This window comes from Cornus florida, unplaced genomic scaffold (genome assembly GCF_030987335.1).
Source record: "Cornus florida cultivar Cherokee Brave unplaced genomic scaffold, ASM3098733v1 CherokeeBrave_3.0.0_Hap2_Chr02, whole genome shotgun sequence".
Taxonomy (NCBI): domain Eukaryota; kingdom Viridiplantae; phylum Streptophyta; class Magnoliopsida; order Cornales; family Cornaceae; genus Cornus; species Cornus florida.
Window position 1 is genome coordinate 105,383,294 of NW_026775572.1, and position 25,718 is coordinate 105,409,011.

The 25,718-nt window shown below is 32.6% G+C and overlaps 1 protein-coding gene and 1 long non-coding RNA gene across 2 annotated transcripts; both read left to right on the forward strand.

Annotated features, from left to right (window-relative positions):
* The first annotated feature begins 717 nt into the window (after positions 1-717).
* Positions 718-1,285, forward strand: LOC132288383 (uncharacterized). Its single transcript, XR_009473728.1, has 2 exons — positions 718-856; positions 963-1,285. It is a non-coding gene; the product is annotated as an uncharacterized LOC132288383 (long non-coding RNA).
* A 5,257-nt stretch (positions 1,286-6,542) lies between these two features.
* Positions 6,543-7,185, forward strand: LOC132296588 (uncharacterized). The gene is made up of 2 exons (XM_059794773.1): positions 6,543-6,648; positions 6,737-7,185. Exons 1-2 carry the CDS (start codon positions 6,543-6,545, stop codon positions 7,183-7,185), a joined length of 555 nt encoding a protein of 184 aa, XP_059650756.1.
* The last annotated feature ends 18,533 nt before the right edge of the window (positions 7,186-25,718 follow it).

Below are 25,718 nucleotides of genomic sequence, written 5' to 3' on the forward strand. Positions count from 1 at the left end.
TTTTCAAAAAATATTTTTTTATTTTCTAGTGTTACGAAAAAAAAAATATTAAAAATTAACAAAAATAACTTATCCATCAATTTTTGATAAATTATTTTATATGCTTCGCCAAATGTACTCGACCTCAACCTCAACGTAAACCTTTATCAAATAACGACAAAGTAAAAATAAAGAATATTTTACCTTAAAAAAATATATATTTTAAAAAAAAAAATATTTTAGGTCAAAACAGACAACGTGTAGAGCTGTGCGCAGCACCCCTTTCCAAATTCTACAGTTTAATGCTTAACGCACTAATGCATTTTTAGGGGCTGAAATTGATTCTCTACATCTTGTGCCCACGTTTTATCGTAAAGTAAAATGGTGCTCAACGCACTAATGCATCTTTTAAATCTTCACAAGATTTACATTAATTAATTAGTGCACTCGTTTTATCTTAAATAGATAAAGTAGAAAAGTGCGCATCGCACCAATGCATCTTTCAAATCTTCACATGATTAAAATTGGTAAATTAGCGCACTTCACCTTAACTATTGTACTAAATATATATATATATTTTTATCCACACTAATGTACCATAAAAGCCTTGAAAAAAGCAGTTAGTAATGATGTAAAACCCACTTTTTACAGATTTACAACAGTGTCACCCACTTGCAGAAATAAAAAAAATAATAATGTACCATATACGACATACAATATTGTTCAAATCATGACATGTACAAAAAACAAATAAAAATGACAAGCAAAGCTTCTTCGACCTCTTTTTCTATCATATGGTGGAGCAAAATTTGGATCTTTGTGGTTTGGATTATCATGATTTCATCGGTAGTGTCTGCGCGAAAATTAGCCGACTCCTGTAAGCACACTCTCTCTCTCACTCTCTCAATCTCACTCTCTCTCTCTATCTCTCACTCTCTCAATCTCACTCTCTCTCATCCATGCTGTTGTGATGAGTTTTGCAGACGATCATGGTATTCGAGCAGGTGAAAATGATTTTAGCAACGCCAGATCTGGTGTTGATTCTCCGCCTGACGAAGGATGGGAAAACTGTCTCGTCTGCTAAAGTACCCCACCCTATTCCGTAAACAAAGTATACCATTATTAGTCAATAAAACTGAAACAAGCAAAGCAACAGCTTGTTGACATGTAACGTTTGAGGTGGGAATTGGAATATTAGTAATTTGTAAAAATATTGAAGATCCATATATATATATATATATATATATATATATATATATATTGAGACTTGAGAGTCGGTATTATGCATGGTTTTGTTTTATATATCTACCCAAAGTAATAAATTAATGGACAAGTATCATGAAAGACAAAACGGGGACGTTTTTGTTTTGCTTATTTCATTGTTTTGGATCAAGTGTTTTTGTGCTCATTGATATCTCAATTCAGTATTTAATTCTTAACAGTACGGTGTTTATTTCATTATTTTTAGCTTAATGAAAATGTGATATGTGACGAGTTCCAATGAACTTATCACACTAGATTGGTGTTTCGATATTCTGATAGAGGAACTTGTATTGTTAAATTGTTGAAGATTAGCTATATGATATTTACTAGTAAAAAGTGAGCATATGGCGAGTTCTAATGGAATTTGCCACATGGATCGCAACTTGATAAACTTTCTATTAAAACTATGTGTAGTAAATAGAAGGAAGGATAAGTGGGCCAATTAATATTTTATTTTAAAGAAAGTGATGAGTCCTATTAGAATTTGCCAACTTTAAACAATGGCCCACGATTTCACATGCACAAACATGCACACACTCACATGTGGGACTCACACATGAGAGGAGAGACATGTTATATTCATATGCAATTTTTTGACAAATATATTGTACATGTGAAGTTTTCACGAGATTTTTCACATTATTTTGTTAAGTAATTTTTCTATATGAAAAGAAATATAATTTTGAACACGCGTAATATCAACTTCAACAATTTGGCACTGAGTATAACACTGATTGAAAAGTGAACCACTAAAAAATGTCCTTAGGCGTGAAAACAATGTCATAAGATGTAGATACCTCAAAGTTCATTATATTCTTGTGATTCGGAGGTCGAGGGAGAAGATGAAATTAACTAATAAGTTTTAATTAAATCTTTTGTTGTGAAACTAAATGCATAAATATTATTATGATTACAATTGATCCAGAACATGATCTTTGGCTGCACTTAGATGTTATATCATTTATAGATATGATATTGATGAGTATGATGATGGTACGTGATGAAAATCATAGTAGGTTGTCTTACATAATTTATTCATACTTATATTTTGCATGTGTGCCTATTGGATGATTTAATGTGAATTAATTTATGATGATGGGTAATGGAAATCATAGTAGGTTGTCTTACATAATTTATTCATGCTTATATTTTACATGTGTGCCTATTGTACGATTTATTGTAAATTAATTTATGATATCGGTAATGGATCATGGAACCATGTGGGTTGACTAATAAACGCAATCTCACTTGTGCCTCTACTTGGTTGAGTGGTTTTGGTAGGTGGTTAACTGAAGGCATGGTTAAGATGTCAATGCATAAAAAGATGGCCTATCTAATTGTATGAACAAAATACATACACTTGAAGCATGGACAATTTGCTAATATATAATATGGACCAAAACCATACTCTTGAAGGCATGGACGAGTTGCCATTTTATTTAAATTGGTAAAAATGACAATATACATACTCCTAGGTGTGGATAATGCATAATCTAGAGATTAATTGTTATTTTTGTTTAATGTTGGGAACTTAGAGAATATAGTTCAAAGAAAGGATGTTACACTTATTATGGTTGTGGGTGTACAGTTAAATTACTATATGTATAATGCTAGGCATGGAGAAATTGTAATTTTGAAGGATTATTTGTAATGGATTTATTATTTAACAGAATTTCCTTCAGTGTATTATTTATTCTTTTTTATTTCTTTTTGTAATTTGTGCTTGTTAAATATTAATTGTTTTGATATCCTCTGATTTCTGAGTGTGGACTTGATCAACCCATATCTCTGAAATTAGGGGGTATCATACTCGAGCATGAAGTCTCAGTGCTCGAGCCCTACTTCCACCCTTAGCTAAATTTTGATCCCAAAATTTTCGAAGCGTCTAAAGGGTTGTGCTCGAGCAATAGGCAGTGCTCGAGCCGTAGAAAGTTTTGCTCGAGTCCTAGAACCTGAAACTTTATTAAATCTTCTCGATTGAGTCCCAAAATGACCTAGAAGGCCCCAAGCTCTCCTTAAGTATCGGGAACATTGCCATAAGTTCTAAATACATGGAATTGGCCATCTCTTTGGGTAAAACCCTACAAATAACAATTGAACGAAAACAAATATAAAAATCTAGATAAAGGCATCGCTAAGGCATTAACATATGCACGTTCAAGGGCTCGATTATGTAATATTCAGCACTTATCAGGTAACGGCTCCAAAATATCCCCTTCACTTCCAGAGGCAGTTGGAATTCCTTCAATGAATCGGTTTCAAAGAAGGAATTAAATTCAAAGTGTGGAGGGAAATTTTCCCTCCAATCATAAGTCTCCACGTGTGCACAACTATGCAAAGAAAGCCTAGAGAACCATACCAAAAAACAAGAACCCGGCTCAAAAGATTGACCCAAACGTCCAAGGAAAGCCCCATACATCGAATTGGTCCAAAAGCGACCCATGACCCAAATGGCCCAATGCAGAAGTCTTCACTAACATGGTTGTGGATAACGCATGAACAATAAACTGCAAAAGATCAGGGATTGATTGATTTTTTCAAAGGGAAAGTCTTAAAAAGGCTCCCAGAAGATCTCTCTGTACAATATAAATATGGGTAAAAGACCCAAATGAGGATAAACTCTTGACGGTCGTGCTCTTCTCTTAGTTAATCTCTGAATTTTTCTTATGGTGGTTGGTTTTTCATTATGAAATTTTGAGTGTGAGAGCATCAGGATCATTAGGCTGGACATAAGTGTTCGGTCCGAGATTTTATGCACCTATAATGGTGGTGTGAATTATTTTTGCATGAAGTTGGGTAGCATGATGGTAGTGTAACTTGCTTTATTTTGTATGAGTGTCGATTATAAAACTTAATAGTAGAGGGGTTTAGTATCGATAGAAGATAATATGAGTATTGGTGTGATTATGTTATCACTTCGTATATATCTCATGCCTTCGTTGTGGATGTATGGATTAGGGTCTGTTCGGTAGGAAGGAAGAAAGAGAGGTGGAAGGAAAATAGGAGGGAAGGAACAAAATTCCTTCATTCGGTAGGAAGGAGACAAGAAGAGAAAGGATAATAGGAGGGATGGCTTATCCTTCATTCTTTTCAAATTTTCATCCCCCCAAATTTAGGCGGAAGACAGGAGAGAAAACAATCAGAACTATTAGAAAAATACTAAATTACAATATAATCTTTCCCAAATATTAAAATTAAACCTTCGCATCACATCTCATGCAAAACCTTATCAAGAAGAAGTCACCTTCATGTTGAACTTTATCAAACGCTCTCTCGAGCGATCTCTCTCACGTAGGTAAGAAACTCTCTCTTATTCTTGCTTGATCTGTACATATACATAAATCGACAGTATTTATAAACAAGTTTGATTCATGTGTTATATATACACACACACACATTCCCCTTTATCATCCTTTTGTACCCCACGCTTGCCTTGAACTTGACCTCTGTAATCCTTGTTTGGTCGAGATCTGCATCTTATATATATATATATAGATTGTTTGTTATATAATTGCCTTATTAGTAAAAAAGAGGATTCAGAAGAAAAAATACAAAGTCTACATAAAGAACCATACAATGCCATAATGCATTTTTTAGAACATATTTAGAACGAAAAAAACTCCATGTTCACACCTAGTTCGAAAAATAGTAGTTACTTCACTAGTATTGTCATATATTGTACGACTTCAACTAGTGGTGCAAATAATTTTGAGTTTTCAGATCTCATGTTGTAGTGAGCATCCAAAAATGAATATGTACGAAGTAGGCACTACTTGTAATAGGGTCAATTTTCAATGAGTTGGTTGGCTATCACACCTAGCTAGGTATATGAGTAAAATAGAACCAAGTAAAAGAATAAATAAATATTAAAAAAATACCAATTGAAATGATAGACCACCTGTGAACATGTAGGATTCCCCTTTAACCAAATAAAGGGAACCAAACCATTCCCTTGTAATATCTTATAAAATGAAAGTCTATGATCAAAGGAATTTATTAGGGCATATGATAATAGAAGACTTTGGGTTCTACTTGTTCCAGTGTTAAATCTTGGATATTCTTTATTTAGTACACCCTCTTTTTTGCCTATAGAATAATTTTACTTATTATTATATGTATTATATTGTTTCAGTTATGGATGTTTGGTGTTCTTACTTATAAATGTGTGGTGCATGTTAAGTGTGTATATAGTTTACTTTACTATAGTTTAGTTTGCTTTGTTAACTCCATGTTTTTCATTATTTATCATGTTTGTACATGTGTATACCCCTCTTCTACTTTTGTACAATATGTCCCCCTCACAAAAAATAAATAAAAATATCAAATAATTGTATAACTGTGGAGAAAGATATATATATATATATACACACACATTAATTAAACATTTTACCTTTATAAAATTGTATGTGATTTGAATAACTGTTTCATTAATTATTTTGATACAAATGACATTTATTTGGTAGATGGACAAGGAACATAATTGGCACGATAATTTCGGAGAAAAAATACATGATAATTGGGTTGAGAATGAAGAGAAGAATTTGGAAGAGTGTGGCGAAGAAAATTGGTGGGAGGATAGCATAGGGCAATTGATCACTTGGGAACAACGACGACGAATGGCAGTGGTACAAGTAATTTGTTTTGTTGTTTATGCTAGCTTTTTATTTGATGGGAGATATATTTCATTCACATTTTTTAGATAGGCCTATCAACGACATCAATGAAGACAAACAAAGAGCAAGAGAACAACTAATGAATAAACTTGGTTCAAATGAAAATTATCGTGACATAATTCGTATGGGGCCACATGCATTTGCCAAGTTGTGTCATATAATCCGTGGCACTGGTCGCCTTAAGGGAAAAAAAAATGCTTTAGTCGAGGACCAAGTGGCCAAGTTTCTCTATATATTAGCACATAATGTGAAAAACTGTGCCATTCGATTTTTTTTTTTTGCCGATCCGGTGATACTATTAGTTGTCATTTCCATGATGTGTTAAGAGCAATAATAACATTAGAAGAAAATTTTCTACAACAACCAAGTGGTTCAGACGTCCCTCTAGAAATACTCAACAATAATAGATTCTATCCATATTTTAAGGTAACGTAGCGTTAAACTACTAATTCACATTATTATATCTACATATGAAAATTATAAAAGTGTTTCCAATAATTTCAGGATTGTGTATGAGCAATAAATGGAACTCATATTTGTGTCAAAGTGTCTAAAATAGATGCACCGAGATATCGAGGAAGAAAAGACTATCCAACACAAAATGTCTTAGCAGCATGCTCATTCGACATGAAGTTTATGTATGTTTTATCGGGTTGGGAAGGAACTGCAAGTGACTTAAGGATAATTAAAAATGCACTACATGAGCGCGAAGATAAACTAATAACCCCAACAGGTAATTCAAATACAATAATACATAGTTTTTAATTTTTAAACAAAAAAATGATTGTTTTATTACTCTTTGCTAGATAAATATTATCTAGTGGATGGGGGTTACATGCTAAATAGTGGGCTGATTACACCATATAGAGGTGTGCGCTACCACTTGAAAGAGTACTCATCACGTGCACCAGAGAATATGGAAGAATTATTTAACCACCGACATTCTTCTTTACGAAATGTAATTGAAAGAATATTTGGAGTACTAAAAAAGAGATTTCCAATTATTTCAAGTGGGGCAGAAGCTCATTATAGAGTTGACACCGTGATAGAAATTGTATTGGCTTGTTATATACTTCATAATTATCTAATGGGTGTTGATTTGGATGAAAGATTGATTGCAGAAGTTGATCATGATCACGTTAATGTTGATCTAGATAATGGACAAGACTTTGATACAAGTAATAATGAAGAAGATGCTATTGAAGGAGCAGCTATAAGGAATTCAATAGCAGCTAGCATGTGGGACGATTATTTAGGAGATGGAGAATAATTTAGTTTTTTTTTTTTCTTTTCCTGTGTAACTATTTTAATATCTATTGGTGTTGTATTAGTAGAGCAATAAAACCTCCTACATTTTTATAGTCTGTGTGACTTCTCTAATGTGGTGAAATTTTTATGTTAATCTGTTGATGTGATTAATTGTTTCTTATATTTATTTTTCATATGACATTGAAAAATGCAGACTTTGAAAATGATGAAGAAAATGAATAAAGATATGAACGCAACTAAAAATAAGACGGATGCACTAAGATGGATAGAAGTAATGGATGAAGTATTGATTGATGCATTGTTGGAGCAAGAAAAAAATGGTAATAGAGTTGATGAAACATTCACCTCCACAGCATATTCAAATGTCGTAAAAAAATACACTGAAAAAATTGGTTATCCATTTGATAAGAAACACATAAAAAACCGGGTGAAAACCTTAAAACTTAACTTCAATACATGTTATGATCTATTAAAAAATTTAAGTGGATTTTCATGAAGTCTAGAAACAAAATTATTTGAGGCAGAACCAGAAATTTGGAAGGACCTTATAGAGGTATGAAATTATTTATAGAACATATATTGTTGTTATGATTTATTTATTTATTACAATTATTTTGCAGGCAAAGCCATCAGCATCCAAATGGAGGCATACTAAAATAAAATTTTATAAGAAATTGTATGATCTTTTTGCAAAAGATAGAGCTAATGGTGATGGTGCTGTAAGTGCAAAAGAAAAAGTTCAGAATGGGCAAGAGATAGAAGTTTGAAACAAGCTAATAAAAATTCGAACAACAATGAAAAAAATTCTCCCATGAATGCATCTTCTCAACCAAATTAAGAATCGGTTACATCTTCAAGGGGCACACAAAGAAAAGAGTTGATGATTAATTTATTTGAGAAAGAGTGTGAAGTTATCAGAGGTGAAATTAACAAAGTAGCGGAGACAATCGAGAAGGAAAATCTTGTTGTGGAAAGAGGACTTGCAATTGCAGAAAAAAGAATTGCTATTTCTGAGAGAGCTCGATCATGTTACTATTCAGAAGATGAAGTGTTTGCAGAATTGTTGAACATTGGGGTACCTGAGAAACTTCAGTTGGATGCACTGGTAATTCTTATTTAAAGTTAGACTCACAAAAGTGCATTCTTTGCCGTGCCATCTGAGAGGCGCAAGGATTTGTTGTATAAGATGATGGATGATGCAACCAACCCTTGAATGATTATAATTTTGAAGTCTTTAACTTCAACCAACTCTTATTGTTTTGGAGTTTTTAACTTCGCTTGATTTATTCCTCTGTTTTTTTTTTTTTCATAAGAATGATAATTTTTTTTTTATGTCTTTTGGAATTTTGATCTTGGCAAGTGTTTGTCATTTTAAATGGTTGAAGGCAGTTTATGTGACTACAAATGGTGCAATTTTAATAGGAAACAAATATTTGATTAACCAATTGCTCACTGTAGACATTTATGCATCTAGTGTTTTGCTGAGTATCAATGGCTTCTTAGGTGAGGTTGTGCAAGGAATGCCGAATGATTTCTCACCTGTAGTATTGTGAATTAACAATCATCAGTTGTATTTGTTTCAATAAATTTGGAGTAACCACTTTAATTTATCTATTTTTAATGAGATAGTTGTCTGCTTAAAAATAAATGATTGTATAAATTTATTTCCAAACTATGAGAAATCATGTGTTGAAGAAGAAGTTAACTACAACGCACATGGATGAAAATAAGAATTTTAGTTTGACATGACTCTACAGGGATAATGGTCTTTGGAATGCAAGATTGTATTTTTTTTGTTTAATATCTCTCCCTTCCTCTGTCCTTTCCATCCAATTTTCTTCCTTCCTAATGAACGGAGCCTTAAGAAATGTAATAGGACAAAGATTTTGTGCCTTCAATATGTTTGTCTGATCATGAATACAAATATAGGGTTTTATTTTTAATAAATACTGAATATTAGTCTTATAAAGGAAAAAAAATAATTGTCATGCTGGTAATTAGCATTCGTAATATTGAATGGAAGAGAGAAAAAAAATGATGAATGAGACATTCTTAAGGAAGAGATTAAGTGTTTTCCTCTTTTTGTTCGGTTAGATGGAAGTGAAGGAAAAAAAGTAACAATTTAATTTGATTTATAGGATAAAAGGAAAGATAAATTTTTAAGTTGTTTTACCATTAAACCCATCCCTTACTTTATTTATGTGATTTATTAAATATTTATGAAGGGTAATGAAGTAATTTAAAACTTCTATAATAGGCTCACTTGTTTTTTTTCTTATTTTTTGCTCATATTTGGACGCATAAAAATTTGTGAAGGAGGTCGAATGAAGGAAATTTGTTGCTTCCACTCTTCTTTCATTCATACTGAATATAACACAAAGTAAATTCAACGCCAACAATGAAAAAATAACCGAGAAACTCATTCCATTTTTAAACACTAACTTGTAAACTTTAATAATTCGTGTTAAGCCATTAATCACAAATTTACATGAATCCCGAATCTTAGAACTTCATGATTTTCACATATCTATAATGCATAAATAAATGGTTAGATATAAATACCTCGATTCATGATATCAAATCTTGTTGAGATTAAATCCAATGTCTAGATCCTTTAATCACGAACTAATCTGCAACTCTAATCAACAGGCAAAGGTGGAAACTGGTTTCTCTCTCTTCGCCTTTTGCGCACATAAAAATTTTACGTGTCGTATTATTAATTATACATAATTGATGGAGTATATGCACTTTTATAAAGGGCAGAGAGAGGACCAGTTTTCCTTTTAGTAACATAATTCCACTTTCTATCAAAGTAAGGAATAAGAAAGGAAAATACTTCTCCAATAAGTAATTACCAAAAAGGTAATTATAAGTTGACCAAAAATAAATAATATTAATTGATATCTATTTACTTAGCCACCAAGTAATATGTCACATGTCCAAATCATGTGGGCCACAATTAAATAAATAATTGTACATCACTCTCTTGATTTGATGGTTCTTAAGATATCATAAGAGGAAAGTACATTTACCAAGAAAATTCATGTTACATTCAAGAAATAATCAAAAGATTCTCCATACACAGTTTAGCTTCTTACACCAGACAACTTGAATGGCCCTAATATAATTCTCTACTCCAACCACATCCCAATTACACTATGTTACAACAAAGTTAATACAACAATGATATTGGACAAGGTTTTACACAAGAACATCCCCATTAAGTTATGGCTTCCGAGGTGGCAAACTGTTGGTGTTGCTGCTGCTACTTCCTCTTAAGTTACTCATAAACCACCATTCGGGTTATAACCAAAGGTAGAAAAGTTAGTGAAAGGGAAAAAAAATCAATTGTAATGATAGAATAAAGATAAACATGATTGACATAATGCTAATGATGACCATGGGAAGAAAAGGAGTAGACTAACAGAAACCAAAGCTCATAATATGTACTGTGAACATGGTGCAATTACAATTACATTACTTGCCTAATGGGTGTAATACAGCTTTAACTTTATAAATGAAAAAGATTTTCCCAGGAAAGGGGTTGCAACAACCTCATTCCCTGAAAGATGAATAAATGAAATCAATGGATGCTAATACTATAAGTGGAAGACAGATGCTTCAAATAGTTCAACAGTTAAAAAATCATGGACCTTTCTGTGAGAGAAGTTCTTTGCCAACATCTTTCTCCATTAGAATCATATTCGTGTTACATTATGCATTGAAAACTATTAAGAATATTTTGAGAGAGGAATTCAAGGTAAAGCATTTAAAGAAAAACAAATTGGGCAATCTGATGATGCACTTATACTATAGTAAAGGGGATGGTGGACTGACCTTTTCTTTCTCTAAGTGGATAACTTTTTGAGAAAGAAAAGAGCACAAGATATCCTCTCAAAGACGAATTACAAGATGAAATCAAACAGTAAGTTAAGGATGCAAAAACTACAAAACTATATCCTTAATGTGTTTAAGTTTGGAAACTATATAACCAATGAACCATAGATGATCACTTAACATCCATATATCCAAGAGTCTAAGAGGACCAAGACATATAGAGCATCACTAAACAAAACATGCCTTCCAGACATAAACAAAATTTGAGGAATAAAAGAGCTCCAAAATCCGTGGTAGGGAAGAAACAATTTGATATTGGAGGAAAGACATCAACATCTAGTCCATTGCATCCGACGGTTCTGTGTAGTTTAAATTAGTCCAGTGCAGACGGTTCTGTGTATTTTAAATTAAAATGCACCAATTTACTCCCCAAAAAAATAAAAAATAACTAGAAATTATTAGATGTTTCTTTATATATTGACACTTGGTAAACCAATTCAATTTAGACTCTTTGATTGAGAAAATATTCGTACCACCAAGTGTCAATGACATCCGGCCATTTAATAATTTTTGCAGTAATATATTATATTAATATAAAATTAAACGTTGATATTAGCCATCCACCAAGGGTAAACTATAATGACTGATAAGTACTCAAATATTGCACATTTTAGCAACTAAGGTAGGGTATTTTAGTCCAATCATCTATCTTACTTTCCTATTTTAGTTCTAATTTGTGTTTTGTCTATTTCAGGTCAATAAGGTTCAAATGGGCTAAAAACAGTCTATTTAGCCCTTTTTGGAGTCAATAAGAAAATTTTGAAAAAGTCAGAAAATTTGCCCTGGAGCATTGGCGATCGATCGAAGATTCATTAACGATCGATTGAAGGACTCACGATCCATCACAGCCACGTCAGTAAATGGAAAAGACTGCCACCTCATCATTCCTCCAAAGTGGCAATCAATCAAAGCCATTGGTGATCGTTCGCAGTGCCACGTCAGCGCTAGCTAAGCATATAAGTTTGCCAGTTGTCAAGATAAACATGACATGTCATCCACGATCGATCGCCGAGGTTGGTGATCCATCGAAGATCTTGGCAATCTATCGAAATCCTATTGGCAGTGAGCTGTTTAATTCCTGAGCTCTACCTACCAAAGGGGTTGCGAGATTAGACCAATTAGAAGGCCATTTTCTGACTTGTTGCATACACAAAGGAGCTTGTATATTTAAATCAAATTGAACCAATTGTATAGGGTTCCACAATTTGTTACATTTTACATACATTAGTCTATAACTAGACATAGTTTCTCTCTCTAGAGATTAGGGTTCTTGAGCAAGAAAAGAGGAAGAAGATGGAACTTAATGGTTGTGTCTCGTACCTAATTGCAAAAATGTGGTGAAATAAAATATGACCAAGTTTGAATTTATAGAATGCCACTATCACTACTAACTATTAATGTAGCTAGAGTAAGTAGGGATAGTCCCAAGAGAAAGGAAGCGTATTTTTGATTGGAAATCAATGTTGGATTAGTAGGTCGAATGATCAAAAGATGCACTACAAGAAATTAAGCTATTAGGGACAGTCCTTTAGTGATGCACTAAAAAACTGTCCCTAAAGATCTTGTTATTAGGGACGGGCAAATTTTACCGTCCCTAATACCAGCCTTTAGGGACAGTCAATATGCTATGTCACCTGTACCCTAAAAACTGTCCCTAAAGACAGTTATTTTTTGGCACGGTCTGTTAAATACCGTCCCTAATTCCACCAAAAAGTAGCGCCAAGTTTTAGCGCTTTCTTTTTTTTTCTTTTGTTTGGCGTTATAGTATGCCTAAAAATGAAATATATAAAATTATTTTATTTTACAAAATAGGGAAGAGGCATCAAACTACGTCATTTTTGTCTAAAAAAATTAGTAAACCTATATCATTTGCAAACCTCGATCTTCAGTTCTTTTCAAAAGTTGCAGAGCTCTTCCACTGTTATGAAATATGAAGACCTATATCATTTACAAACCTCTTTAGTTCTTCTTAAACATTCTTTGGGCTTGATTTTCACCGAATTCAATAGCTCGTTCAAAGCATCTTCAATCTTCACCGAATCAGAAGACGATGATCCTAAGGCATTACATTTTTATTTTTGCAAAATTTTAGGGATTATTCAAGTTTGAGCCTCTTTCTTCGATTTTCAGAGAACCTCCATGTTAGATTTGACGTTCATATAACCTACTTCGGTTTCATGATCCTCACCCTAGTTTGTTTGTTTTTTTTTTTTTTTTTTTTTTTTTTTGTAAAAAAAAAAAAAATGTAAATACATGTTTTAGGGTTTTGAAATTGCAAAAGGCCTAATAATTGAAGAGGTAAATTAAAAATCTAGAAAAAGCTTTTTGTCTGAGTCTGAATCGCTGTTGGAAATCATACAGGTTGTTTGAACTTTCTATCTTTATTAATTTATCCCTTATATACATATAAATATATATGTATATATATCCTTTATATATATATATATATGTATATATGCAATTCATTCATTAGTTCACGAACACATAAAGAAATTGTGTACTATTTTCATTCTTATTATATTGTTTCTTTACTCATTCATTATTATACAATAGATTTAATCACTCAACATTCTGCTACTTCTTTTACTGGCGGCTATCTACTTGCCGAGAGGTATGTTTCACTCTCTTCTTCATATCTCAATTGACTAGCTTAGATTGCTTCTCTATACTATTTATTTATGTATTATATTTTTTTTTTGAGGTTGATTTAGGTATGAATTTTGTAGAATTTCTATCTAATATTTGATCTGCACTTTTTTAATATATTTTTTTTACCACTTTTTGGTCGTTGCAATCCCATAGTAGCACTTTATAAAAATAATGCCAAAAATTATGTTATAATATAGTTTTGTCCCTTCAAGTTCCAGCAACCCTGATTAATGGACACTATATTAGGTAATGGCCTTTTTATTTATACACACACATATATAGAAAAAAGCTTTATCTAACTTCAAAAAGGAATGACCAAGACCATTACGTCTCGAATGACCCAGAATGATTTAGTGAAAATCATAGATGGTAGGGATCAATCACAATAGAGGACAACATGTTTGTACATGAAATTTTGGAGGACAGTGTTAAACTACAACTATTCTGAGTTGGATAGCATATCAAAATCACCTGGATGATGAGGGAGAACACTGAAATAAACTAATCATAGTAATGACGGACAATATATGTGAGCATGAAAATAACTTTTAGATCACAGATATCATACTTCTGAAATTTATCTCACATTATAAGATAGGAATTATATTCCAAGACAATTTGAAACAAAGATCAAGTCAAGGACAAAAAATTTCCAGGAGCAGCTAATTTTTTGAGAATTTTGCAGAGAAAACTAAGAAAAACTATTTACTTGGGAGATCTTATGATCTAGGGAAAGGAAATGAGAAACTGTTGTAGAATACCATCTTTTTACAATAAGTCTGTTGTCATAGAAGAAAAACATATTCTCTTCTTGTAGGTCAATTGGTAGAATTTCTATTCAAGTAGAATAGAGTTTATAGTGATGTAGAAAGAGAGCAAAACATGCATTCACCTTATTTCCAAGTTGAATCATAGAATAGTTGCAAGAGAGTCAATATAGGAAAGCACAATTCGTGTAAGTGGGATGTAAGGAATAAGGATACTTTTTCTTTTTTTTCTTTTCCTTTTTTTTTTTTTTTTTTTTTTTGATAAGTAAAGGAATAATGATACTTTTATGAATAAAGTTTTTCTATGAGGGTATTATCTACTGTTAAGAAAATGTAAAATATATGTAAAGGACAAAAAATGATGGGAAGTTCTCAACTAAACCAGCAAATAGCTGCTACTTAAATGAACCCCTGTAGTGACCATCCCTTTTGCAGACCATTTGGTAATCCATTAAAGTTTTTAATTTCTTCTATTTTTATTTTTATTTCCCATTGGACTTTCTTTTACTAAATCTATAATGATATACAACAAATTTGGAATTCTTAAGTTTTCCACTTTTATCATCTAAGGTGCATGTTAAATAATCAATGATATTGTCGTTGCAACGTTTAATGAATTTTCTTGTTCTATTGAGAGATGTTTAGCAATTTTTTTTTTTTTTCCATATATAATTTTTTCCTACATTATTACTGCTATGGCATTACTTCAAAATATTCCATCTAAGTTTTAAATTAGTTTAAGAATAACAACCTATAATTAAGAATTCTCTGGCAGATGGACATTATTATATGAAGGTAGACGGACATTAGCGATAGTTGACCCATGACAGTCAATGAACAAATACTCAAATTAAAACATGTTTCTTTGTTTATTAACAAATTCATTTTAAAAACCGGTATTCAATACTTCTCACATCGATCACATATCAAATACTTCTTGCATACTTCAATACACATTTTTAACTAGTTTTAAACATTAAAATGTAGATTTTCCCAAAATAATATCATAGTATAATTGTTAAGAAAAGTTTAAAATTTATTTTTAAAAAGCCATTGAAATATATATTTAGTACAAAATGTATCACATATCATGCAATATGACTCTTAACTCTTATTTTGCTTCTTAATCATTAAATCTTATTTTGTTTGTTAATCACTTGATTTTTTTTTTTTTTTTTTTAATAGAAGAAGTGTATTTCTCTTGTAATTATGTTGATAGAATTTCTGTATGGTTGAAGCTTGTCGGTGCTTGTGAATCTCAATTGTTGACAATTATTAGGAAATATATATATATATATATATATATATATATATATATGTATATATATTGTAGGGTTCAATTATATATATTTTGGGTTTCCTAACTTGTAATATTGTTTGAATTACTATCTAGGAAATAAGTGAAAAAAACAAAGAAAACCGTTCCGAGAATGAGTTTCCACATTATTCTGGATCGATGTCCTTCGTCAGACGTTGCGATGCTTATGTACGTAATATATGAAATAATAATTATAAATTTTTTATTTTATATTCTACGTTCTAAACCATATATATTTGTCTAATGGTCACTATTACTTTGTACTGCAGGTCAAACTCAAAGAAAGGCAGAGCCAAGAAGATGAGGACGGTGAAAGGGATGAGGATCTTGCTATTCGCTTGTACAAGGACACACATTTTAAGGAATAAGGTGGATTGGTACACACGAGAAAGCTAAGAGGAATTTTATAAGTTGACTATAAGCTAGCATGTTGGATTATGAAATTTGGATCTCATAATATTTTTACGGTTTATAGTGGGTCACATGCCTTTTAGTGACCATTCTTTATTTTTTGTGCACAAATGGAGGTGGGGAATTGTTGTGGATGAAGTGTGGTTTACATTCATTGCATTTCATGTTTAAAAAATAAAAATATATAATGGGAATAATTTGTTGAAATGTTGGGGCCATGTGACAAAGAGGGTTCACATTGAAAGAAGTTTAAAGTTGTGTTAATATGATAAGGGAGATTATAAAAGAGAGCCTGAAAATTAAACTATGATTATACAGAAAATTTCCCAAAAATAAGCTATCACAAAATTTCTAGCAGAAGCCATCTATAAATGTCTAAAGAGCTTGCAGCAAAGTTTAACCATCATTCATCAAGTATCAAAATAACTGGACAATAATGCAAAACAAATTTAAGTCTTGAAAACAGAAGACAAATATGGAAAATATGTTTACGGAAAGGCCTGGAGGAAAATGATTTTTAATTCTTAATGACATATATTCTTTTGGCTCCTATTTTGCAATCTATGAAAATCAAAGTAGAGATGTGGAGAAAAAAGAAAAAAAAGTTGCTCTTAATCTGATTATATGTGTGTAAAAGAGTATGAATTTGATTTTTAAAATGTTCAAACTGTTCTTAAGCGACTCAACAAATTTTAAATACTAATATCATTTCCTACTTTGGTTTTATAAAAAATAAAAACTATTAATTTAAAATGTCCAAACACTTGTGCAATGATAGTCACTTAAATGATGGCCTTGACGTTGATGGTTCCTTCATCCTATCTAGGGTTTTATTTTGTCTTTACTTTTTGTTTATGTATATTAGAATAATGCCACAATTTGGATGGCAGTTGTAATGGCCATCTTTTAAACTAGGAGTACTGTATTTTGAACATAAAAAAATAGTGCCAACACCTTGTTAGTCCAAGCCCCTAAAAAAACTATATAAAAATAAATAAATGGAAAATTATTCTAAATCTCATTTTTGAAGGTTGGAGAAATCCCAAATTTAGGCCTTTTTATGTTTCTATTATATTTATCATTCTGTTTATAAAATTAGTAAAACCTAGTTGGGCATGTAATAAGAGTATTTGTATTTGTGAGAAGTCACTTATCTTTTAGATATTTAATAAATTTAATCAATTAAATTGTGATCCATATTCTTTACATTGGTACCGTCCAATTATAAATGAACTACAATTCTTTTTGTGATAGGCTGATAGCCCTCTCACGTTCTAAGTGAGTTTTGAGATGTATCGTTGCTTGAATTTGAATTGTATGTAGCAGTGCTCACAAAATATTCTTTGTATTCTCAAGAATTGTCATTTTTTAATTGAAAAGGACTTACTAACAATCAATAAAACTATCAACTAGTCTAGCAGAAGCTGCACTTTAGTTGGTTGTACAAAAGTATCAACAGACAACAGCACATTGCAGTAAATTTTTATATCTACTTTCTGTTACTTCAAATTCATCAACAAGTTTCTCTATGAACATGTCAAATCAAGAGGCAATTAAATTGGGTAAAACAAAAACAGAGACATGTAAACTGTCATTTGCATACATAGTAACCTACAAGAAAAAACATTTAAATGATCTGCGTACCCATCCTCACATGCTCCAGGAATTTCTAAAAGTAATAAGAGTATTTGTATTTGTGAGAAATCCCAGAGTTGAAAGAAGAAGCTGTGTTACCCTTTTTGTTGTGCAAGTGAGATATTTTATAAATTTAAAGGTCTAGTTTGTATAATGAATTTCTTTGAGAGATGAGAATGATGAAATGTTGAGAAAATGACATTTTTGTTTCTAGTTTCTAATATTAGGTATTGAATATGTGTAAAGTATTCAAAATGTTTCCTTAAATAGATTGCTTTCAGTTAAAAAGTGCTTAGAATTAATATCAGTTGTCATTTATCATTGCAGTGTGTCCAAAGTCATCATTCCATTTTGAAAATAAGCATTTCAAAAAGTATATATATATATATTTTTTGTCTCTCTACTGAGATTAATATTCTAGCTTGCACATGATTTATTCCCATGTCATATTCTTTCAATTTGATAGTGCACTTAAATATTTTGCAGGATGCAATGAAAGAAAAGGTTGCATAAAATTCTCAAAATTCTGATGGTACGAGTCTAATCATAAATGATATTGAGATAGTGCAAAACCAGAAGGGATATTGCCATGGATTCGGACATGGTTTCGTGGCTCCAAAGCGTCAACGTGCCTCCTTATCATGTGACGAGGCTTCTGGGAAAAGGGCCGAAATTGCTGAGGAAAAAGATGGATAAACTTGAGAAGATGCTTGAGCAGTATCAGCAACAGCCGCCACCATGGTTCCTCCAATATCAACAGCAGCAGCAGTAGCCGCCACCATGGTTCCACCAACAATAGTCTCCATCAGATTCCCACCAGCAGCAGTAGCAGCCGCCACCAACATGGTGGCAATATCAACACCACCAGCAAGCACCACCACAACCACCAACATAATGAGTAATGTGATAAAGAGATAAATTTTTTGGTACATAAATTTTGGAGCTTTCTGATGATTAACTAGTTGATTACTAAACTTTTTATCTTTTTTGGGTTGTATTTTGATGACTTTGTGGATTTATTTTGTTTCATGGCTAGTAATATATTTTTGAATATTATTCTGAATCTATTTTGTACAAAAAATTTCAGATATAAAAAGAATCTATCTTATGCAATGATAGTCACTTAAATGATGGCCTTGATGTTGATGGTGCCTTCATCCTATCTAGGGTTTTATTTTGTCTTTACTTTTTGTTTATGTATATTAGAATAATGCCACAATTTGGATGGCAGTTGTAATGGCCATCTTTTAAACTAGGAGTACTGTATTTTTAACATAAAAAAATAGTGCCAACACCTTGTTAGTCCAAGCCCCTAAAAAAACTATATAAAAAATAAATAAATGGAAAATTATTCTAAATCTCATTTTTGAAGGTTGGAGAAATCCCAAATTCAGGCCTTTTTATGTTTCTATTATATTTATCATTCTGTTTATAAAATTAGTAAAACCTAGTTGGGCATGTAATAAGAGTATTTGTATTTGTGAGAAGTCACTTATCTTTTAGATATTTAATAAATTTAATCAATTAAATTGTGATCCATATTCTTTACATTGGTACCGTCCAATTATAAATGAACTACAATTCTTTTTGTGATAGGCTGATAGCCCTAAAAAAAAAATTTAAAAAAATAATATATTAGGGACAGTGTATCCGTCCCTAATACAATAATTATAATTAAAAAAATAATGTATTACGGACAGTCCATCCGTCCCTAATAAAATAATTATAATTAAAAAATAATGTATTAGGGATTGTCCAACCGTCCCTAATATTAGGGACAGTCTTTAAAACTATCCCTAATTCGTACTTTATTAATGACAGTATATACCGTCCCTAATAAATTTTAGGGACGGTGTTATTTGGGACAGTACGTACTGTGCCTAAAGGTCTAAATTATTTGTCACGGTCAGCTTCGACCTTCCCTAAAGATCTTTTGACACGCTACTTTTAGTGACGCACCAATTTAACCTTTAGGGACGGTTTCGGAGCTTTTAGGAACAGTCTTGACTGTACCTAAAACCCGAATTTCTTGTAGTAATGGTTGGTTGTTGAATTATATTATGATTTAAACTAAACAAATGCAATGTAAAATAACTAAAGCAAATGAGGTGTAGAGAATATGAGAGAGGTGTCTTGGGACATAGAGTTCACCACTAAGCATTACCTTATATTTGATGGATTAGGGGGATTATATGTTACAAATGAAAGTGTGTGCCATTAATTTAATAACAAGCATGGATTGCCAAGTGAGCATACATTGTCTAGTCAATTTAGTGAATAACACAACATATCAAATTAAGCCATTAATCCTTCCATAAGTCCACAATTAATGCATACTCATTAAATTAGAGAAATATAAGCATAGAATATCAAACAACAAGCATGGATTGTCCACCTATCTAAGAAAGTAAGGCAACTACACTACTACTAAGCTAGTGACATGAAAATTAAACTAAGGAGGTGGCACAATCTATCAAGAAATAAGTATAAACCATCAAATAGACCACAAGAGTAATCTATTTAAGCACCATGTCTTGATCATCGCTAGATTCATAATATCAACACACATAGACATGCATCAATGTCACAAAATCTAGAAATAAACACATGAACATTCATTCTAGCATACATAGACATATGGATAGAACTAAATGATCAATTGGAAGTATTAAGTTACACAAATCATTGTAAAAACAAGATTTATATGTATAAGATGTCAAGACATTAATTACAACATAAATCCCCATTAATTACAAACATCAAAGTCTAAGAGGCATGCTTAGGGCTATCTCTAACCCCAAGAGAATGGTTTAGCCAATCATTTATGTTGTCATCCAACCCTCGAGGGGTATCTCCATGGTAAAAATCCTCATCCTCCTCTTATGTTCTTGGTAGAAACCCTAGATGAGTGAAAGAAGTTTCCCAAAATGTGTATTTCTCCCTCTAATCTCTAGCCTCCTTTCAAGACTAATCAACCTCTCTTCTCTATCTACTCAAAATAGCCAAAATCCTTATATAGGTAGCTCAAATGTCACACCCAATGGTCAGAACTCGTGCACTAGGACCTCCAAATGATTGCACCACGAGCACTGTAACGACCCGGTCATTTGCCTTCCTTTCCTTTTTCTTGAAATTTTACGAATGAATTTTTTTCGTTTAATTTTCTTTTCTGAGCTCTGTTTCGTGTCGCTTAGTGTCATCTTGAGTGCTCAGAATTGGTTTCTGAGACTCTTTCATGTGAATTGACAACTTCCTTTGAGGACCGAGTCATTTTCACATTTTTCGTTTTTCGACACTATGCGCTATTTCGTCCTTTTCCCTATTTTGTCTTATCTCCGTTTGTCAGTTTTTGACACAACCTCACTTCTCATGCTCGGAGTTGGTTTTTAACTTCACGTGCCTTCATCTTGAGTGATTTTCTCGAAATACGTATCTTTACTTTTGCAAGAAAGTACTCTGGTTACTTCCGGTGTCTATAGGGGCATAGATGCAAAGTTCTTTGAAATTATTTTCTTTTCTTGGGGTGTTTTTCGTAAATATATTTTGAAGATATTTTATTTCAGGGGTTTTTAAGAAAATATTTTTGGAAGATATTTTCATTCTGGGCCATAAGTGTAGTTTTCACTTTTTGAAGGGGCCATTGTGCAATTAATGAAAGTTATTGCAAAATATCTTGTTTTGAGCCTGAATCCTCGTACGGGATTCATTTTCACATTTCGTCGAGTTGTGTACTCTTGGAATTTCCTCTTGGTCGATGTTTTCCAGTTTCAGGGTTTCTGGCCCCAGCTTGCACTAAATTTGTTTTGGGCATAACTTTCTGCTCGGGACTCAGTTTTTAACACTGTTTCTTTCGTTGTTCATATTTTATCATTTTGAATCTTTTTCATTCACAAAGTTTTGCCGTTTGAGCGCGTCTACTCAAATTTTACTTTTTCGGACCCGGCGGGCCCGTTTTGGGCACTTTTTGAGATTTCTATAAAAGGGGAGTGAGATATTTCATTTTTCATCTTCTCCCCTCTTTATGCACGACCTGGAGCTCCCATGGCAGCCCAAGGGGTGCTGCCATCTTCTCTCTCCTCTTTTGGTTCACTTTTCCTTGATGGAAAGTCTTCGGCCTTAATGTTTGTTGTTCCCCTCGCCGTGCTCTACCTTTCCCTCTTATTAGAATTCAGTTTTGACCATTTCTTGAGTTTGGTTTTGAGGTCAAGTTATGATTTTGATGGGGCTTTGATGGGGGTTATGTTCACGGTGTTGTCCCCGACAAAACCTCTCGGTATCGTCGAATTCGGAGCACTTTTATTTTGGTGGGCCTTTGGGATTTTCATCTCAAATTGAGGTAGGAGATGTTCTAACTTTAAATTCTTGTTATATAACATGTTTGTGATGCTTATACTACTTGTTTGCATGATTAAATATAAAATCTAGAGATTTTATTATTTATTTTTCTTGTACGGGATCTAATTTTCCCGGTTGCTCATGACTTGGTTTAAACATGTAGCATGATTTTATATTGCCCCTTGATATGCTCATTGTCGTGTATTAAAATTGGAACATTTGAATAAGTATTAAAGATTTTATTTATATTTATTTTAGGTGAAAGATTAATTCACATGGCCTTAACTAGCTTGAAATTAATATGTGTTAGCATATTATATTAGGCCTTAGCATGCTCTTCAACATAGTTGAATTTGAAAGTAATTGGAGGTGTTTTGAAAATTAGTAATTATTAATTAATTTGATTAATTAATTTGCCCCGAGTGCACTATTCACTCTATTTAAATTCTGACTTGATATTCTTGACTTACATGCCATATAGCTTCACATATGTTTGATTTAGAATATTCGGTTAGGTTTTCAAACCTTTCATTTAATTAAATTCCTTGTTTAAGATTTAATCCTCATGGTGATATACAACTTGGAATTGAATTGTGGCATGCTATAAAATTAAGCTTTGGTGTGGTTGTTCACATATATTAAATTGGGATTAATTGCATGAGAATTGCAACTTTTAATTTATACTTAACTTTAGTGAAAGGTTAAGTCACATGGTCTTAAATTGAATGAAATAAACTTGTAATGTGATATTACATTAGTCCTTGGCATATTCTCTAAGATATGTTAAATTGAGAGCATTTGGTTAAGTTTAAAAATCTAGAGATTTTAATTAAAAGAATTAATTAAATTCTATTTTGTGGTCCCAATAGCTTAATTAAGGTTTTAACTTGATATTTGTATTGGCCATGACTTGTTTACTAGTATATATTAAATTGGGACTATCTGAAGTTGTTTTAGAACCTTTGGGATTTAAATTAGCATGATTTAATTAAAGTTCTACTTTGTTGTTCTAACAACCTAATTGAGTTTTAGAATGGGTATAGGTGATGACCTTGCCATGTCCTTTAACATGTATTAAATTGAGATTAATTGAAATTGAATTGGAAATTTAGAGAATTTAATTGTGTTTATCTATTTAAATTCTATCAATTTGCTCCATGATCTAGTTGTGTTTTAGAAGTGGTTTTTATATTCAAATCATGGACTTAGACTTGTTGTATATTCATTTGGTTATGTTTTGAGCATTGGATAATATAGTTGCTATGTTTATACTCATGAGAATATGTTTTCCTTATTGAATATAATGTTGCCTTGTGTAATGATTTGCACACTTCGTGTTTAACATCTTTCATGATAGCGTGTAACGAATCGCACATTGAAGATTCGACATTCATCATATCATATTAGTTGTGGATTTAGAGCATGTACTGTATAGGTTTCCAAATTTGGTTGTGCTTAGTAGATAGTTGATTATCTTGCATATTCCTGTTGATATATGCGTTGTTGCACAACTTGTTGATTTTGGAAACTTGGGGATGTCCTTGTTTGACTATGGCTAGGACGTGGTTCTAGTACGGGGGATAGTCCCTCTATATATAATCTAGTGCGCACATAGGGAGGTTACCCATAGGCTAGTAACCCTAAAGTAACTATGTTGTCGGTCTGATCCGGCGTGACATCCGAGTATCCACTTTGTTTGACTTCGCATTTCATTTTCAAGTTGATAACTAGATGATGTTGCAACTTGTTATTTCTTATTTGTCGTTTCATTTTAAGTTAAAGGATGTTAACTTTGCGAAATTGTGCTTTATGCGTTATATTGGAAGTTCCAATGTTGGTTAAATTGCATTGATATTGAAAATCGTGTTTTGACGTTCTAATAAAGCTTAGGATTGATCCTATTGATTCATTTATAACATAGACGTTAGGTGGCATGACCACTACTGTTATTTTGTGCTTTAGATTCTAAGTTGATGGCTTTGAGAACTTATACCTTATTACATTATGTAACATGCTCTTTTGTTGTTGAATTGCATGGATAATGTGATTCTTGTTAACTTGTATTCAAATATGCTTTTGTCATGTTATATGGATTACTCTAGACCTAGTTCAATGGTATTGAAAATGCAATTCATGTTAATCTATGCTCAAGTATTCTTTTTGTCGTGTTCTTAGATTATCCCAACCATGATTCGTTTCATACACGTATGTTTATCATGATTCTTGTTGCTTAGACTCTAAGGTAGCTTAGGATGCTCCCCGAGTCTCATTTGGACATAGACGTTAGGTGGCATGAGTCCCTTTAACATGTTTCACCTTAAGGTGATAAATTTTTAAAATGCTAGGTCGATGCATGCTCATCTTCTACGAGTAGCTTTATGTTACTCACCCCTACGATATTAGGGCATATTTCAGGTACGAAGACTTGGTTCGTGAAGCCTAGCATTCCTTGGATGTCGAGTAGCTTTCAAGTTTCCATTTCATGCAAATGTTAGCATGAAATGTCATTTTGTAGACTTATATGTCAAAATATGTATGTTTTATTCCATGTATGTAATGTGTACTTAAGCACACTCCTTTCAATGTATTTGATATGTATGAGATGAGGCCGGAGGCCAATGACATGTATATTGTATTTTATGCAACTTTTTAACTTCATGAAATGTTATGAAAGACTTGAAAAATCGCAAGTCATTCCTTCACCACGGTTGCATCGGGTGTGGGAATTCCATTTTCATTATCTTATAGGGTCTTATTAATCTTGTATGAAGTGTGGCCAAGGGCCAAACGGTAATTTGATCCCGTTTTGCATTTTTGGATTCCATGTTTTCCATTCCAAGTTCATTTTTGCCTTTTTGCCCGTTGGGGGGTCGGATTTTGCATCGGCTATATTTTTAAGCCATTGACCATTGTAGCGCGTCTAAATAGGTAAGTTACGTTTGCGTGCATAGTCGTTTCCGGGCAAAACCTCATCGTTTGTGTTTTGAGCCTCTTGTGAATTCATTTCGCATTTTTTTTTGCATATTCTGATCTAGGGGCATTATGGACCTTTCACCTCAGTTTTATTTTCTTCTTTCGACATGGTCGCTTACAAAACGTGATTTTAGGGGGGGTTTTTTTTCGTGTTTTTCCAGAAAAGTTCGTCTTGGTACCGGAAATCCCTCGTGAAGTTTCAGCTTCCAGTTTTCATTTAGCAGCTTTATGACCCTCTTGTTCAGTTCTGATCTAGGGGCATTTTGGGGATTTCACAGTGAGTTTTTTTCAATTCCGTCCATGTTGTTGGGTAGAAAACTCAATTTTAGGGGGGGTTTCTTATTCGTGTTTTTCTAGAAAAACTCGTCTTGACCTCCGTTGTTTCAAGCCTCAGTTCTGGGCAGATAAAAAAAAAATGTAGCAGTAGCCAAGGGCTGCCACCAGCCATGTTTTTGGGCGCTGGCATGCACGCCGGTGGGCTCGCGCATGGGCGCCGTGTGCGCCATGGCCCCTCGTCGGGCCGCCGCGACGTCAATTCTTCTTTTGGGC